The following is a 16,019-nucleotide window of genomic DNA, read 5'->3' as shown; positions in this document are numbered from 1 at the left end:
TTTTTAATTTTACTAGTAACTTAAGAGTCAAGCATATACCCAAGACAATGTATTTGCTCCTAAGAAATTTTTCTAAGGATGGCTAATTCGCCTGCCATGTGTTCTGTCAGCGGTACTAAATATATTTAGAACCTAACCAAATTCTTAAAATATGTATTCCAGGTGGATCATCCAGCCAATATTTAGAGCAGAGGCTCAAACACAAACGAACTAATAGTTTATGCTCAAGAGAAATACGTCTTGATAAATCCCAATGCCAAACTTTGGAAATGCAAGATTGATTATTCAGGGAAAGGGTACTTAGCATTCAATTATAACAATGTCCAAGCTAGTTTTCCTTACTTCCTAAGGGCACTTTCAACTGTTCTCCTGTCTCTCTCTCAAGAGGGGCTAGAAGTAGTAACAAAACCAGCCAAACCACGCACTCCTGTATCAATTTGCCAAATACACTTGAAAATGAAGGAAATGTGAATAAAATTGAGAATCTGAAAAAGTATAAAAATTTATCAGAAAGCAATAGCCAAAAATATATTAAATCACAGTATTATAACTCCAGAAAATGCAATTTAGATGTTTCTGATGACCAAAATTGACAGGAACACTATTCTTAACCCAAAGACTACCATAAAATGCAAGAAGCTAGTTTTTGGACAAAATATAAAGAAAATACGAATTTGAAAGACAATTCTGTATGACAAAGAAGAAAGATACCAAAAAAACACACAAAAAACAAAAAGCCTACTTGTTTTCTTTTCCCAACCCTTAAATTTCCACAAATGAGAATGCTATATGCCATTTTGCAAACCTGCAATCCAAAGATGAAGAAACAAACACCTTCCACAGAAGGCAGTGGTCACAAAATGAGGTCTGTAACTGGTAAATCTGTGCATGGCTTTAGATAAATGAAACACTCACTAAAAAGATGACATACTAAGATCTTAGGTTCTATAGAATATTATACTTTATGTATACTATAAATGTTACCAGTAAAAAAATTGGGATTCAAATGTTCTACATACAAAAAACTTGATACTGAAAATTAATTCTACTGAAGACATGTAAACAGACTCCCCCCGGGGCTGATCAGTTTCCAACAAGGTGCACAGGAGATGATAGTACAGTACTAGAATGAGAATTGAACATGGAACCCAGAGATGAATGAATTAAAGCCCAATCTACACCTCAGCACCATTTAATACCCTGGACAAGTGACTACTCTGAGCCTCAATTTAACCAAAGCTAAAGAGCACTAAATGGCTCCTGCAATTCTGTTTTGTGAATCATAAACTGAGATTGTGTGATTATTTAAAAGCTGCTGAATAATCAAAACAATGAATAAATGGAATGAAACACATGCTTCCCACCCCACAAAAATGAGAAATAGCTAAGAATCCAAATGGCCTCATTTTGCCTGAAAACAGTTTTTATAAACTTGCCTAGATGCAAGAGAAGTTGACATTTAACTATAATGTTAACTTAAAGGTGGCTTAGTTACCAAGAAATGGGATGTTCTGATGAATCAAACAAGAACATTTTAAAAGTTGTGTTATTAAGCTGAGAGGCTTTTGCCTAAGGGGCAGAGGGAGTTTATCAGGGACTAGAACTGAAATCAACTCATACATTTACTCGACTCAAACACCTTCCCACCCAACTTCTCCATGAAAAAGCGTGAACTGAAAACATGCTTCAAAACCATAATCAACATCTACTAAGTAGTAAGCAATTCATGACAAGATCTCTAAATCCTAAAATCTGGCTATCAAAATCTGTCAAGAGTTAGAAGTTATCTTCCCTAAAGGTTATTAGTATCTCATGCATTGCTTTTCACTGACAACAACAAATAATTTTTAAATCATGTGCGTCCTTTCCTCTAGACTGTGATAAAAAACCACCATAGATGTAGCACTGACACCACCACTGGAAACAGTAGCTTGGGGCAGCTGTTAGCTGTCACTATACAGCAGCAGTTCTCAAACTTTTTGGTCTCAGGACCCTTTCATAACTCTTAAAATTTATTAATGATCAGGGCGGCCAGTTGACTCAGTTGGTGTTATGGGCACAGTGCCCATAACACCAACATCACCAGTTCGATTCCCACATGGGCCAGTGAGCTGCATCCTCCACAACTAGAGTGAAAACAACTTGACTTGGAGCTGATGGGTCCTGGAAAAACACTGTTCCCCAATATTCACCAATAAAAATTAAAAAAAAAAAATTTACTGAGGACCCCCGAAGAGCTTTCATTTATATGCATTACATCTGCCAGTATTTACTGCTTTGGAAATTATAACCGGCAAATTTTTTGAATGTTTATTAATTTAAGTAACAAGAATTCCATTACATGTTAACATAATTTTTTCTAATGTTTTCCAAAACAAAAATTTAGTGAGAAACATGGCACTGTTTCACGTTTTTGCAAATCTTATTCTAGCATAATCAAAAACAGCTGGACTCCCATGTGTGCTTCTGTGTTCAAGCCCTTTCAGTAAGTTGTTTTTGGTAGACACATATGAAGAAAACCTGGCATCATACCATTGTAACTAGAAAAGAGCACGCTAAAGGCCTTTTCAAATAATTGTAGATGTTCTCCTGATACTCCACCAAAACTCCACAAGTGGTAATTTCATTAAGATTAATTACACTATGAAAGTTGCAACTGGATCAATAAACGCTTTGCACACTTGCACTGACATCCATTGGTCTGTCTTGCACTTCAAATGTACCTTTTACCCATGGATGATTTTATTTCATTGTGATTGGTGATTTGGAAAATGTGGGTCCACTGAATTATACATATCTTCCAAATGTTCACACATTATTATACACTATCAAAAAGACTATATTCATGGGGTGGCCGGTTAGATCAGTTGGTTAGAGTGTGGTGCTGGTAGCACCAAGGTTGCCGGTTCGATCCCGACATGGGCCACTGTGAGTTGCGCCCTCCTAAAAAAACAAAAACAAACAAAAAAAGACTATATTCATTAATATTACCATAAATCTAATTAGAAATTTTTTTAATTGTTGGGAAGCTGTCAAGCTTTCCCAAATTCTAATTTTTGCTTGAAAACTCACATTTTATCATTGACTATAAATACTGTATTTTCCTTAAAGAGACAGGTTCACTTCATTTTCAAGTAAATGCTAAATAGTCAAGTATGAATATCCCGTTCCTCACTTGTTATTTCAGGTAAATATAGAGGCCCATGAGAAAAGCACTAGTTTAGCTCACTAATCAATCATACATGTGCTCTTCTCAAAACCACCGTTCTACTTTTTAGTACACAGCTTTATGTGTACTTCCCATTTTATCACAGCATATTTATAAGACTAAATCAAGGGTCAAGATTTAATAAAATTAACAGTTTACTGCTTCCTCAAGGACTTTAACTCGGTGTGTAGTGAAAAAACACGACGGCTACTAATACAATACGGCGCCTTTGCCTTGATTCCTCAGAAGGCATGAGCAGCATTAGCCGTAATAGCTTTTGCAACACCAGTGTAAGCGTCAACAGAGTAAAAAACACCTAACTTCTCAATATTGTTATGAAAATAGTTTGGTTTTTATGTACTCCCAGAGAGGATTTCAGCCCACTCTCTACCCCCAGGCTTCCAAAGATCACCCTCCAAACCACTGCTACACAATATTACTAGCCACCAATGGGTCCCAGTTCTACCTGTGATGACTACATGAAATTACTCCAAGTCCCTCTTTTTTATGACAGCCCCACAAATATTTGGGAGAACACCTACTGTCTCTCCCAACTCTTGCTAAATGTCTCTTCCAGTAACTCCAACAACCAACCGTCTATGCTGCATGAATGCTAGGTCACTGATATTGGTTACTCTCCCTAAAGTCTTTTTATTACAAGTGTGATAGCCAGAACTGAGCTGATGCAAATAATGACCGGACCAGCACAGAGTAGGGCAGAAATCGGAATACAGTTTCCATACGTTATACTCTGTATTAATCTCAACAAAGAGATTTTGCTTGGCAATATCTGGAGACATTTTTGATTGTCACTAGTGGGGAAATGGGGGATGGGGCTTCTGAAATCCACCAAGTAGAGGTCAGGGATACTGTTAAACACCCTAGAATACACAGGACAGCTCCATGCAAGGAATCATTCAGCCAAAATGTCAATTGTACCTATGTGAGAAACTCTCTTAATGAATCCTAAGAATATCCATCAAAATTTTTGGAAGGTTTGATCACCATGGCTCATATGAACCTTTCAAAATTACATATGCAACTACATATAATTCCTAGACAAAGTATGGACACTTGTTCACAATGTTTTGTAGCGACTTAAACTTTAACAATCTATTTTGATTCAATCCATTCTGACATCTCATCAATGGTCTAAGCCTCAATCCTACCCACCCATCCACCCAAATTTAACAGGACAGACATACCAAAAATGAAAAGTGTAAGACAAACCAGTGTAGCTTGGAAATCACAATTCAAAACATCAAAGAAACAAAATTTAATGACAGTGTAACACCAGAACAGGAAAAAGCAAATTAATGAGGAAAAAGGCCAAGGCAGGCTCTGGTCTTTTTGTTGCTTAATTTTAAAGGACAATAGTACACTTGGGGTTAAAAATGAGAGGGATAGCTAATGAAAAACTAGCCATATTGTTCACATTTCAAGAAACACATTCGAAAAGCAATATCCATGTATAAATCTACTGTTTTGATTGTCTTCCATTTTATGCAGTTGAATTACTGTCAAAAAATTTAAAGCACTTAGGTCTTCAAAGAAAATGTATACCTCCTTCTCTCCAAGAAAGTTTGGAAAAAGTAGATATAAAAGGACTTTTAATTTCTACAAAAAAAAGACAAATTATTACTTATTTACTCATTAAAGTTTTTAGGCATACATTTCCTATCACTGATCAATTTTTAATACAAACAAGATTATAAACAAGAGAAGTCCATTTTCTAAAGCAGCAATAAAATGTGACCTAACACGAAAACATCACATGGCATCACTGCAAACATTTTAATTGCTGCTGAACTGAAAAATACCACAAAAATCTTGCTTAGACTCGGCTCTCCTAGAGCCTCTTTTCACCGTTCCATGAAAAATGAATCAATTAACAAGGATCTTGCAGATTCTAAAATCTGAGGTCTATATATTTAATTAAAGCAAATATTCTCATTACAGAAATAATATGTTTATGGGCTTTTCAACAAAATGACAGGAGTGGGTGAGAAGGAGTGTGAAATTCCTTTTTAAAATACTGTGTACAATGCAATAGATGTCTTTAAAGCCTGTGTCAACGTTACAGCCTCACCAGTAGAGACATACACACATACACACATATGTACACTTGTATATAAATATAAATACAATCGTAAAACTATAATCGGTGATAGGTGCAGAAAAGAAATTATCTTTACTTAAAAATATAAATAGACCTGAGGTGGCACATTAGGTATCTAGAAACCATAAAACCTTTATTTTGCATTCAAGTAAAACTTCGAGTGTCAATTACATGCTTCTTTGGGGGGGCTACAAAGAAGAAAACTTGGTCCCTTGTCTCAAAGGGTCACTCTTACTCTCGAATCTTCAAAAATGAAAGAATTGCAGTCTCACTATTTAGGCCTCAACACTGCTGTACAAACGCAGAAAATAAGCTGTAATCTTTCTATTCCAACAATGAGTTCTCAAATCACATCTCATTCTTTCATTGAAAAAGATACACTTTTTAAAATCCCTAGAAGGGGGGAAAAGAGTGTAAGAGCAGGTCTAGTAAGACGGACTAGCCCGATGTAATTTTACTAACAATTGTCACCTCAATAAATTTAATTAAAAAAAAAAAAGATGGACTAGCCCGAAGTCTACAGTAAGAAAAACAGTGCCCCTGGAAGGAGGAGGAAGCAGGGCTGCAATCCGGACATCCCACCAAAACAAAACCAGGCGAGCGACCAGGACCCGACACGTTCCGGAGAGCACCCCGGAAAGCGCCCCTTTCCTGGCGGGGGAAAGGCTGGGAGGCCTGAGGCGAGGCAGGAGGGTCTCACACAGCGGGGCTCAACGTTCAAAAGGGGGCTTCTCACTGGTGCTTCAAAAAGCTCCGACGTGGAAACGGGTTAACACTGGCGCACGATCTGCGCATCTTACAAACGGGAAGAAGAGAAGGACGCGGCGGAGGGAGACCGGGAACAGAGCCGCGAAAGGAGCCCGGGAGGCGCGCAGGGCGAGACAGAACCCCGTGCGCAGACCCCGCGAGGGGCGGCTTCCCGCTCCGCCACACACTGTTTTGTTTCTGTTTTTCAGACGGGGCGAAAAAGCGGGAGCAGGCGAACAAGAGGTTCCTCGGGCTCTTCCGGAAGGGGAAGGCCCCCGGCCCGAAGGCTGCCGAAGCCAGGAAGGGGTGGGGGAAGTGGGAACGGGGCACAAGGGGAAGTGCGGCGGCGACTGGGTGAAGAAACAGGAAGAGCCCCAGTGCCGCCTGCCTCCCCCACGGGGCAAGGGCCCGACTCGCCCGCCACCCCCTCCCCCTCCTCCGACGCCCCCGAGGCCCCGCCGGCGTGCTGAGGAAAACAGAATACAAATCACTTACAACGGCATCGTCTCCTGCGCCGGCACCGCCCAGTCACTTCCCCCCCGCAACCGCCGCCGCTGCCGCCCTGGGCATGATCCACTGAGGCGGGAGGGAGGGGGGCCTGCTTCAGCCCTGGGTCCAACCCCACTCCCGCACCCGCCGCTTTAAGCGCTTCTCCTCCTTCCCCTTCGTCCTAACATGGCGCCCGAGCGCTACCACAGCAACGTTCTAGAACCGGTGACGCCGCCACGCACGCCGTGCGCGCGCCTGCGTAGAGGCCGCTGGCGCCGCGAAGCCTCACGGGAAGGGTAGTTCGAGAAGCGGCCCGAGGCCTGGCAATTTCCGCCCCAATCCCGTCACGCTTCGGTGCGGGGTGTCATGCGCTTGCTGGGAGCGGTGCCGGAGGCTCCGGGTGGCAGGTCGTCTGTCCAGCGGGGACGCGCTTGTCGCCAACGGAGCGACGCGGCCCGGATGGCGCGAGGAAGAACTCGGAGAGGTCCCCAGATTGCGAGGCGCCGCTTCCGGCGCACTGTGAGGTTCCGCAGTTCGGAGGGAAACGAGTCCCAAGGCCCGAAGGCGCAGAGATGTTTTTAGGACCCCACCTTCCCCACTAGACTGAGTTTCCCCGAGACGGAGCTGTTCGGCTGTCTCGTCCACTGATGTACGCTGGCGCTCAACAAGTGTTTGTTGAATGAGTAAATCCGCAGGGTGGGACTGATGACAGCGAATTCTGGAACACGGGTTAATTTCAGTTTAAAAAAAGGTGCTCTACAACTTACTGGTAAAGACGTCTTTCCGTAGAAATTGAGATGGCAGTAACCACTGGGATTTCAGCCAAGGCTGGTTTCGACCACAGCCTCGCAGAGGCTGTGTTTTCCAGCCCTAATCTGCCTGGGGCGGCACCTGGGAGTCTTCCCCACCCCCACCCCCCGCAGGAGTCGGGTGCCTGAGACAGTCTCGACTCCGATGTCCCTTTACTCTTCGGATTAGAGAGACCGATAGTCCTGCGCTCTTCGAATTAGCGCGTTCTAACGTGTCACACGGAAGGTGAATGGAAGGGAGGGGCGGGAAAGAAAGAAATATGGGAAAGCTAAAGTTCTAAATTCTTTAAATATACTAATGTGCACTTGTAAAGCCTCTGGAAATTTGACAAAGGATTTGTTTTCTCCCCCCAGAACATCTAGCGGGCCTAACGTTGTAGGATTAATGGCTCAGTGGGAAAAACAGGATTTAAACCTCAGTTGTCCAATACGGCAGCCATTCGTCACATGGGGCTTTTGAGCACTTGAAGCTAGTCCATTGAAGATGTAATCTAAGTGCAAAATACATAGATTTCAGTGATCTTAGTATGAATAAAAGAATGTGAAATACCTCATTGATGATATTTTAGGTTGTGTTTTGGATATGTTGCATTAAAGAAAATATAAAAATTAACTTCACCTGTCTCTTTTTTCATTTTTTTAAGTGTGGCTACTGAAAAATTCTAAATTATATATGTGACTCTCATTTCTGTTGAACAGCCCTGATCTGGAGACAGACTTGTATTTGATTCTCAATTCTTGCACTTACTCCTTACCCTCTTGTCATCAAGGTGACTTTGGTTAGGGGCCCATTAGCAGACCTGTCCTTAAAAGTTTGAAAATCTGAGATCCAGAGACATGAGTAAAATGTTAAGGAACTAAAGAATATTTAGTACCTGGAATGTGCCAGGTACCATATTGCTTGCTGAAGATGATTAAAAGGAACTACATTTGCAGATGGAGTCAAGGTAGATTTCCAAGCTTTTCCTGGGCCAACAGGGTGGAGTCGTCCCCGTTGGTAGTGAGAGTGTCCCTGCTTGAGCGGCAACTTTAAAAATGTCTTGACAGAAAAGTTAAGATTTGATACGTGGACAAGAGGACAACAGCCTATCAGGTAGAGGGGAACAATTAAAAAAAAACAAAAAGGAAAGGTGCTGAGTTGAGGGTTTACCTTCCATTATGAAAAATACAGTCAAGATCTCTGACCCACTTTGACCTTAAGTTCTGCAGGGGTGGGGGCAGATGATAAGGTATATTCAGAAGCTGGAATTACAGATTGTGATAAGAACCATGAATAAAATAAATCAGGTGGTAGAATTATGGGGACGTCAACTTTAGATAAGGGTGGTCCGAGGAGAAGTCTCAGAAGTGCTGACCTCTGAGCTGAGAATTGAGGCCACTCTGAGAGATTTGGGCTTTGTCTTTTTGTGAATGGGGAAGCCATTGAAAGTTTTAAAGGAGAATGAGATTACATTTATGTTTTTTGAAAGATCACTCAGAGGATAGGGAATGAATTTAAACTGGGAGAGAGTTTGATGTTTTTGGGTAGGTGAGGTGGATCTTGCCACGGTTCAGGTAAATGATGAAGCCTGAAATAAAGACGTAAAGAAGGGACCAATTTGAGATATTTAGGCGATGCATTTAATCCTGGTCGTTAGAGGTGACGGAGTGGAAGAAGACAAAAATGATTACACAGGTTCTACAGAGGGTGACAATCAATGGCGCTCCCAGTAAATAAAATAAGAAACAGGAAGATAACTGGGTGAGTGGATGAGATCTTGGGGGTAGTTTGATATGGGTTTTGGCAGTGCTTGTGAGACCTTCAGAAATGTCTACCAGGCCATTGAAAACATGCTTCAGGAGCCAATGAGAAGTCAGGACTGGAGATAGAGGTTATAAACTCTGAAAGCAAGATCCGTGTTTTGGACTCATGTCAGTTCTGGAAGGGCCTTACATACCCAGCCACTACCATCTAATCCAACTCAACTTTCACACACGAGTAATAAGCTAGGTGTTCACATATTCCCAACGTTTAGGACCCGATTAAGGATAAACTTGAGCCAAGAAAAGTGGAGGGTGAGATCAAGCCAATTACCAGGATGCTGGTTAAGACAATACCTGTATGTTAGCTTTTCCTTGCTTGACCTCAGAGCCCCGACCCACTCCCTCCACTGCTACTGCCCCTGCCTGCAGCCGTCACCCAACCCACCACTTGTTTCCACCAGCTGCTAAGAATGAGGAAGATATTTTCAACCAGTATCTTCAGTATCACTCAGATTGCATTTTTCACATAACAATGTCATAAACAATGGGAAGAATTCCAAAGCTGGTTCACTTACGTCCACAGTACATTCGCATCAAAAAAATATTTTTGAGAGCACAACCTCTTCACATGCTTAGAATTACGTGGATTGGGTTTCAGTGTCATTTAGATGGTAACAATTGGAGATACTGTCTGATACGGAGATTTTGATCCCAATAAAAAAGTACAATGATTCATTTGGCTATGAATGGTGCATACTTTAAAAAAATTTTAAAAACCAGATTTGTGAGTCACTAAAGTAAAAATAATAAGCACTTTCATCCAATGAGTACTGTACCCTTGAGCTGTCCTTTCGTTGCATTCGCATTCCCCTTTCAGATGTTTGTTAGTTTATTTACAACAATGTGTCTTCTAACATTTGCATGAAAGAAAGAAGCACCATAGCATGTTAATAAGCACTGGCCCGAACCTGGGCGTCCTCTAGTCAGTCACGAGCAGTCCTCCAAGAGGCTCAGGCCACAACAACCAACCAGTATCCTGGATTTCTTCCTGGCCCTCGCTATCCACATCAAACCTATGACCGAGTCCCATTGATTCCACCTCCAAAATCCATCTGAAATTCATCCCCTTCTCTCCATCTCCTCTGTCACCACCCCAGGCGCAGCCACTCTTTTCTTAGACCACTGCCGTTGCCTCGGTACTGTTCTCCCACTTCCATTCGTACTTTTCTCCAGCCCACTCGCCATCCAGTGGCGGGACTTTTATTGTGCACTAGATTTCATCACTCCCCTGCATTGAAACCCAGCTTTATGGCTTCTCACTGTTCTTACGAAAGGTTTGACCATCAAGTTTGCGAACTCCTCCTAGAAAAAGTGCTGCATACCTCATTGCTGAGTATCACTACGGTCACCTTTGTAGCACTCCCCTTGGGAAGCTATGCACCGACGCCAGTGCCTAGTCCACCCTTCAAAGCAATTTTGGAACTCTTTTTCTGGAATGGCCATCAGAGCTGCCGTCGTATTACCCTTGATTTCCTGAATGTCATCAAAATGTCTTCCTTTCAATATTTCCTTTATCTTTGAGTAAAGAAAGAAGTCATTGGGGGCCATATCAGGTGAGTAGGGAGGGTGTTCCAACACAGTTATTTGTTTACTGGCCAAAAACTCCCTCACAGACAGTGCCATGTGAGCTGGTGCATTGTCGTGATGCAAGAGCCATGAATTGTTGGCAAAAAGTTCAGGTTGTCTAACTTTTTCACGCAGCCTTTTCAGCACTTCCAAATAAAAAACTTGGTTAATTGTTTGTCCAGTTGGTAAAATTCATAATGAATAATTCCTCTGATATCAAAAAAGTTTAGCGACATCGTTGCAACAAGTTCGTGAACTTGTCAGACCTTGTATACTCCCATGTAACTATCATTTAAATCAAGATATAGCAAATGTCCATCAATCTATTGATTAAACCTATGCATTTCAATGAAAAAAGAAAATGTCCATTACCCAGTATTCTTCCTCCCAGGGGGTAACCCTGTCACTATCACGCCCCCCCCCCCCCACTACCATCACCACCATCCCCAAGGAACCACTATGCTGACTTCTGTCACTATAGATTACTTCTATCTGTTTTTAACTTCATACACAGGGAATCATACAGTATTTACCCTTGTATCTAATTTCTCTTACACGACAATATGTCTGAGATTCTTCATGTTGTCAGAGGTAACAGATCATTCTTTTTCATTGCTGTGGATTATTCTCTACTACCACAATGTACGAGTATCTTTCTCCTATTGATGGAGATTTGGCTTGGTTCCATTTTGGGGCTTTAATGAGTCCTGTTGCTCTGAACATTCTTGTACTTGTCTTTTTGTAGACATAGGTACTCATGCCTCTTCGATATACCCAAGTGTGGAATTGCTGTATGTTGTCTATACCCACGTTTCGCTTTAGTTAGTACTCTCAAATAGTTTCCAAAGGGATAGGACCAATCTATACTCCCACCAGCAATATAGGCGGATTCCGATTCTCCACATTGTCCCCCAAACTGAGTATAACCAGTCCATTTAATTTCAGCCATCTGGCAGCTTTGTAGTGAAATCTCACTGCAGTTTTCATTTGCATTTCTCTGATGCTTAATGACTTTGAGCACTTTAATATGCTGACTGGTCATTTGGATATGCTGTTTCACAAAGTGGTTACTTCTGCCTATTTTTAAATTGGATTGTCAGTCTTATTGACTTGTAGGGTTTTTTAATATTTTCTGAATACAAGCCCTCTGTCCTATATATATGTATGGAAATATCTTCCCCATTCTGAAGCTTGCCTTTTCACTCTTTTAATGTTTTCTGGAGAAATCTTTGCCCAGCCAAGGCTTATGGAGAATTCCTCTTATGTTTTATTCTATTCTAGAAACTTTATTACTTTGACTTTCACATTTAAGTCTATGATCCATCTCAAAATAATTTTTTTGTGTGGTGTGAAGTACTGTCAAGGGTTTTTCTGTTTTCTGTTTGTTTGTTTGTTTTAATATTAATATATGGCTCTTCAGCTGATATGCACCATTTACTTTCTCCATTGAGTTGCAATGGTGTCATTGTTGTGAATCAAGTGATCGTAAATGCGTGGATCTCTTTCTGAACTCCTCCTTCTGTTCCACTGATCTATATGTCTGTCTTAATTACTGGAGCTTTACAGTAAGTCTTGTTATCTGGAGAGTGAAGTCCTTCAGGTTTGAGGTGCTTCAAGATTCCCAGCACTGTTCTAGGTCCTTTGCATCACTACGTACATTTCAGAATCAAAGGATCACTTTCCATCAGAGAGAAAGAGAGAGAGAGAGAGAGAGAGAGAGAGAGAGAGAGAGAGAGAGAGAGAGAGGAAACATACTGGGATTTTTATTGGATTGCACTGACTCTACACATCAATTTGGGGAAGAATTGAAGTATTAATGATATTGAGCTTTACAAGCAATTAACGTAGTTTATCCCTCCGTTGATTTCATTTTTTAATTACTATCAGCAGTCTTTTCTAATATTCAGTGTAGAGGTCTTACACATCTTTTTTAGATTTGTCCCTAGGTATTCTACTGTGAATAATTCCACTTCTTTTAAGTAACATAGGGCTATGTCTTTCCAAAATTTAGGAATATATAATACTATGGCTAATGAAATTATAGTTATGTAAGCAGGATGCTTAGCACAGTGACAAGCTGCCTTGCTCAGATTTGGGGGGCGGGGGAATTGCCTTCAGAGAGCATAATTGTAAAATGACACTTAATGGATCAAACCAGAAATATGAAAAGTCACCTTAATGAGAGTGAATGCCTCCTAACCTACACAGACCTGAAAGAGTATGTCTGAAGAGAGAATATGTTGAGGAAAGTCAGAGGTATAATTGTCACTGCCCAACCAAGTGGTGTCAGGGGACGTGTGCCTTGTCAGCAAGGACCGGAACACCGGACAGGTGTGGCGGGAACGATGGACTGAGCTAGCAGAGGCTAAGGCCCTGTCCTGGTTTGGCATTCCCCAAGCCTTTCTGATCATTTGGCCTCTCCTATATAACCTGTTTCCATGAGGTGAAACGGGGCAAACACTGGTGAAACAGGGCAAGTACCATCCCACTCAACAATCATGTTTCTCATCATAAATATTAATACATCGATACTCTGTCTTTTCTCCTGGTCACTTAGGAGGTTAGTGAAGACAAGTCAGCATCTTAGGGTCTTATCTATCCTAAAATACAGCTGAGATCGTGCTTCTTCATTTGCATGGCGAGGACTAAACTCCATCGTGAATTTGCCAAAATTAACACCATTTAGTGAAGCTTCTTGGTGACCCTCAGAGTTACTTAAGTGTCCCGTCACAGCCATATGGGGAAATGTAAATAAATGATGGACTTCATTAAATGACTGGAGATTTAAATTAGTTATAAAAAATGTGGCTGTGTAACAGAATTTCAGCTAAATAGCTTTCATTCACTAATATTTACTGTACCTCCACCATGTGCTATGTACTTTTTTAGTCTCTAGAGATACAGGAAAACAAAACAAAATGCCTTCGTGGAGCTTACATTTTGATGAGGGAGAAAGACAATAACACAGAGGCATATGAAATGACGTCAAGTGTGAGCAGAGAAAAGGAACAGTGTGATGTCACAGAGAGAACCGTCTGGGGAGGTCACTCAGAGGCAGTGATTCTTGAGCTGAGCCATCGATAAAGTGAGAGTGAGCCACATGGACATGTTTGGGCCGAACATTCCAGGCAAAGATCCCCAAACAGACTATACTTGGCAATGAGGAGTGAAGTGAGGGGGACAGAGACGTCACGAGGGGCCAGACTGTATCGGGCTTCACAGGCCCAGGTCGGCACATTGCCACTCACTCCTATGACATGGGGAGGCAGGTGGTGGTGGTGGTGCGGGGGGTGGGGGTGTCTCTGAGCAGATCTGAGCAGATTTCTGTTTTAACAAGATTTCCTTGCTGATATGTTGAGAGTAGTCACAGAAAGGAGCAGGCCAAATGACAAGGTGACAGCAGCAATCCAGGTAGGAAATGGTGGTGTCTTGGGCTAGGACAGCAGTGTTGGAGGGGTGAGAAGCAGACAGACTTGCTTGGATTTTCTCAGCGAGCTGAGAAGCAAGGTCATGAAATGTAACCACCATTAAGGCATGAAAAGATTACTATTATAAGGACTAATGATTTCAAACCATTGAAAGTGTGTTCTTTTTACTTACTTAGCATTTTTTTAATTAAAATATAAGGGTCAAATGTAGTGCAGTGAAACAAAAGAAAAACATAGGTAAATTAGACGTCATCAAAATTAAAAACTTTTGTGCATTAAAGGGGACCATCAAGAAAGTGAAAAGACAAGCCACAGAATGGGAGAAAATACTTGCAAATCATATATCTGATAAGGGCCTATATCCAGAATATAAAAAGAACTCTTACAACTCAGTAACAAAAAGACCAGCAACCCAAATAAAAAGTGAGCAAAGAACTTGAATGTACATTTCTCCAAAGAAGATGCACAAGTAGGCAGCAAGCACATGAAAAGACGCTCAGTCACAATGTGATACAGACTTCATCACCATTAAATGCGCACGTGCGCACACGCGCGCGCACACACACACAAAACTGTTTGTAAGGATGCAGAGAAATTAGAATCCTTATATATTGCTGGTGGGAATGTAAAATGGTACAACCACTTTGGAAAAGAGCCTGGCAGTTCCTCCATAAGTTAAACACAGAATTACCATATGACAGCAATTCCACTCCCAGGCAGCTACCCGAAAAAATTGACACTAGGCGTTCTAACAAGAACTTGTACATGAATGTTCATAGCTTTAGTCACAATATCTAAGGCGGAAACAACCCAAATGTCCATCAACAAATGAATGGTTAAACAAAACATCGTCTACCCACACAATGGACTATCATTCAGCCTAAAAAGGAAGGAAGTACCAATACATGCTACAACCTGGATGAACTTTGAAAACACGCTGAATGGATTCTTCCAGACACAAAAGGCCACATATTGTATGATGATGTTTATACAAAATGTCCAGAATAGACAAATCCGTAGAGGTAGAAAGCAGATTAGTGGTTGCTAGGAGCTGGGGGTGGGGGGTAGATAATGGGGAGAGACTGCTTAATGGGTACAGGGTTCCCATCTGGGGTGATAAAAAAGTTCTCGAGCTCGATTGTGGTGATGAGCAAACAAGAGTGTGAAGGTACTTAGTGTCAGTGAACTGTACATTTTAAAATGGTTACAATGGTAAATTTTACGTTGTGTGTATTTTATAATTAAAAAATAGCGCAGTTATATTGAGATTACATTATTTAAAGGGATAAAATATATGCATTAAGATAAACCTAAACTAATTTCTCATTCAGTGTCATTCTGGGAATTCTGGGGATTTTAGAGCTGGAAAAGACCATCGGGATTGATTGCTTATGCCTATATTGTAAAGTTAGTTTGTTGAAAATATTTGGCAACTTTCTAATTATCACTGATATTAGAATTATTCATTCTGTTACATAACTTTTTCTCTCAAGAGGTTTCCAGTTCTCTCTGACTCATTGGTTGGAATGCTGACCTTGAACTCAAAAAAGCAACCTGTGCATATCAGTCATGTCTGACTTACTATGACTCAACAAAGTATAAACCATTCTTACGTATATCCATCTCTAACACGACTGGTATTTGGGCCATAACAAATTGTGTAAATTCATTAGCCTACATGTTCAAATAATATATATATATATATATATATATATATATATATATATATATAGTCTGATTTCCTTCATGCTAAAAATTACTGGGAACATTAGTGTGCAGAATACTTAGATTAAGAATGAAATATTAAATCAATGTTTGTCCCATGAGCTACGCACAGATACCTTCATCAA

General features: G+C 41.0%; 1 protein-coding gene across 4 annotated transcripts in view; it reads right to left on the bottom strand.

The window, feature by feature from the left end:
• Positions 1–6,796, bottom strand: part of PAPOLA (poly(A) polymerase alpha) — a 61,815-nt gene extending 55,019 nt beyond the window's left edge. For all 4 annotated transcript variants that reach the window (XM_074326966.1, XM_074326967.1, XM_088797474.1 and 1 more), the window contains exon 1: positions 6,570–6,796. In XM_074326966.1, the coding sequence (XP_074183067.1) occupies positions 6,570–6,577 (8 nt within the window). In that variant the 5' untranslated portion in view covers positions 6,578–6,796. The remainder of the gene's footprint in view (positions 1–6,569) is intronic.
• Between the last annotated feature and the right edge of the window lie 9,223 nt (positions 6,797–16,019).

Source organism: Rhinolophus sinicus, chromosome 3 (assembly GCF_057876585.1).
Source record: "Rhinolophus sinicus isolate RSI-liver-muscle chromosome 3, RSI-T2T, whole genome shotgun sequence".
In the NCBI taxonomy this organism is placed as follows: Eukaryota; Metazoa; Chordata; class Mammalia; order Chiroptera; family Rhinolophidae; genus Rhinolophus; species Rhinolophus sinicus.
This window is presented reverse-complemented; position numbering and strand designations above follow the sequence as displayed.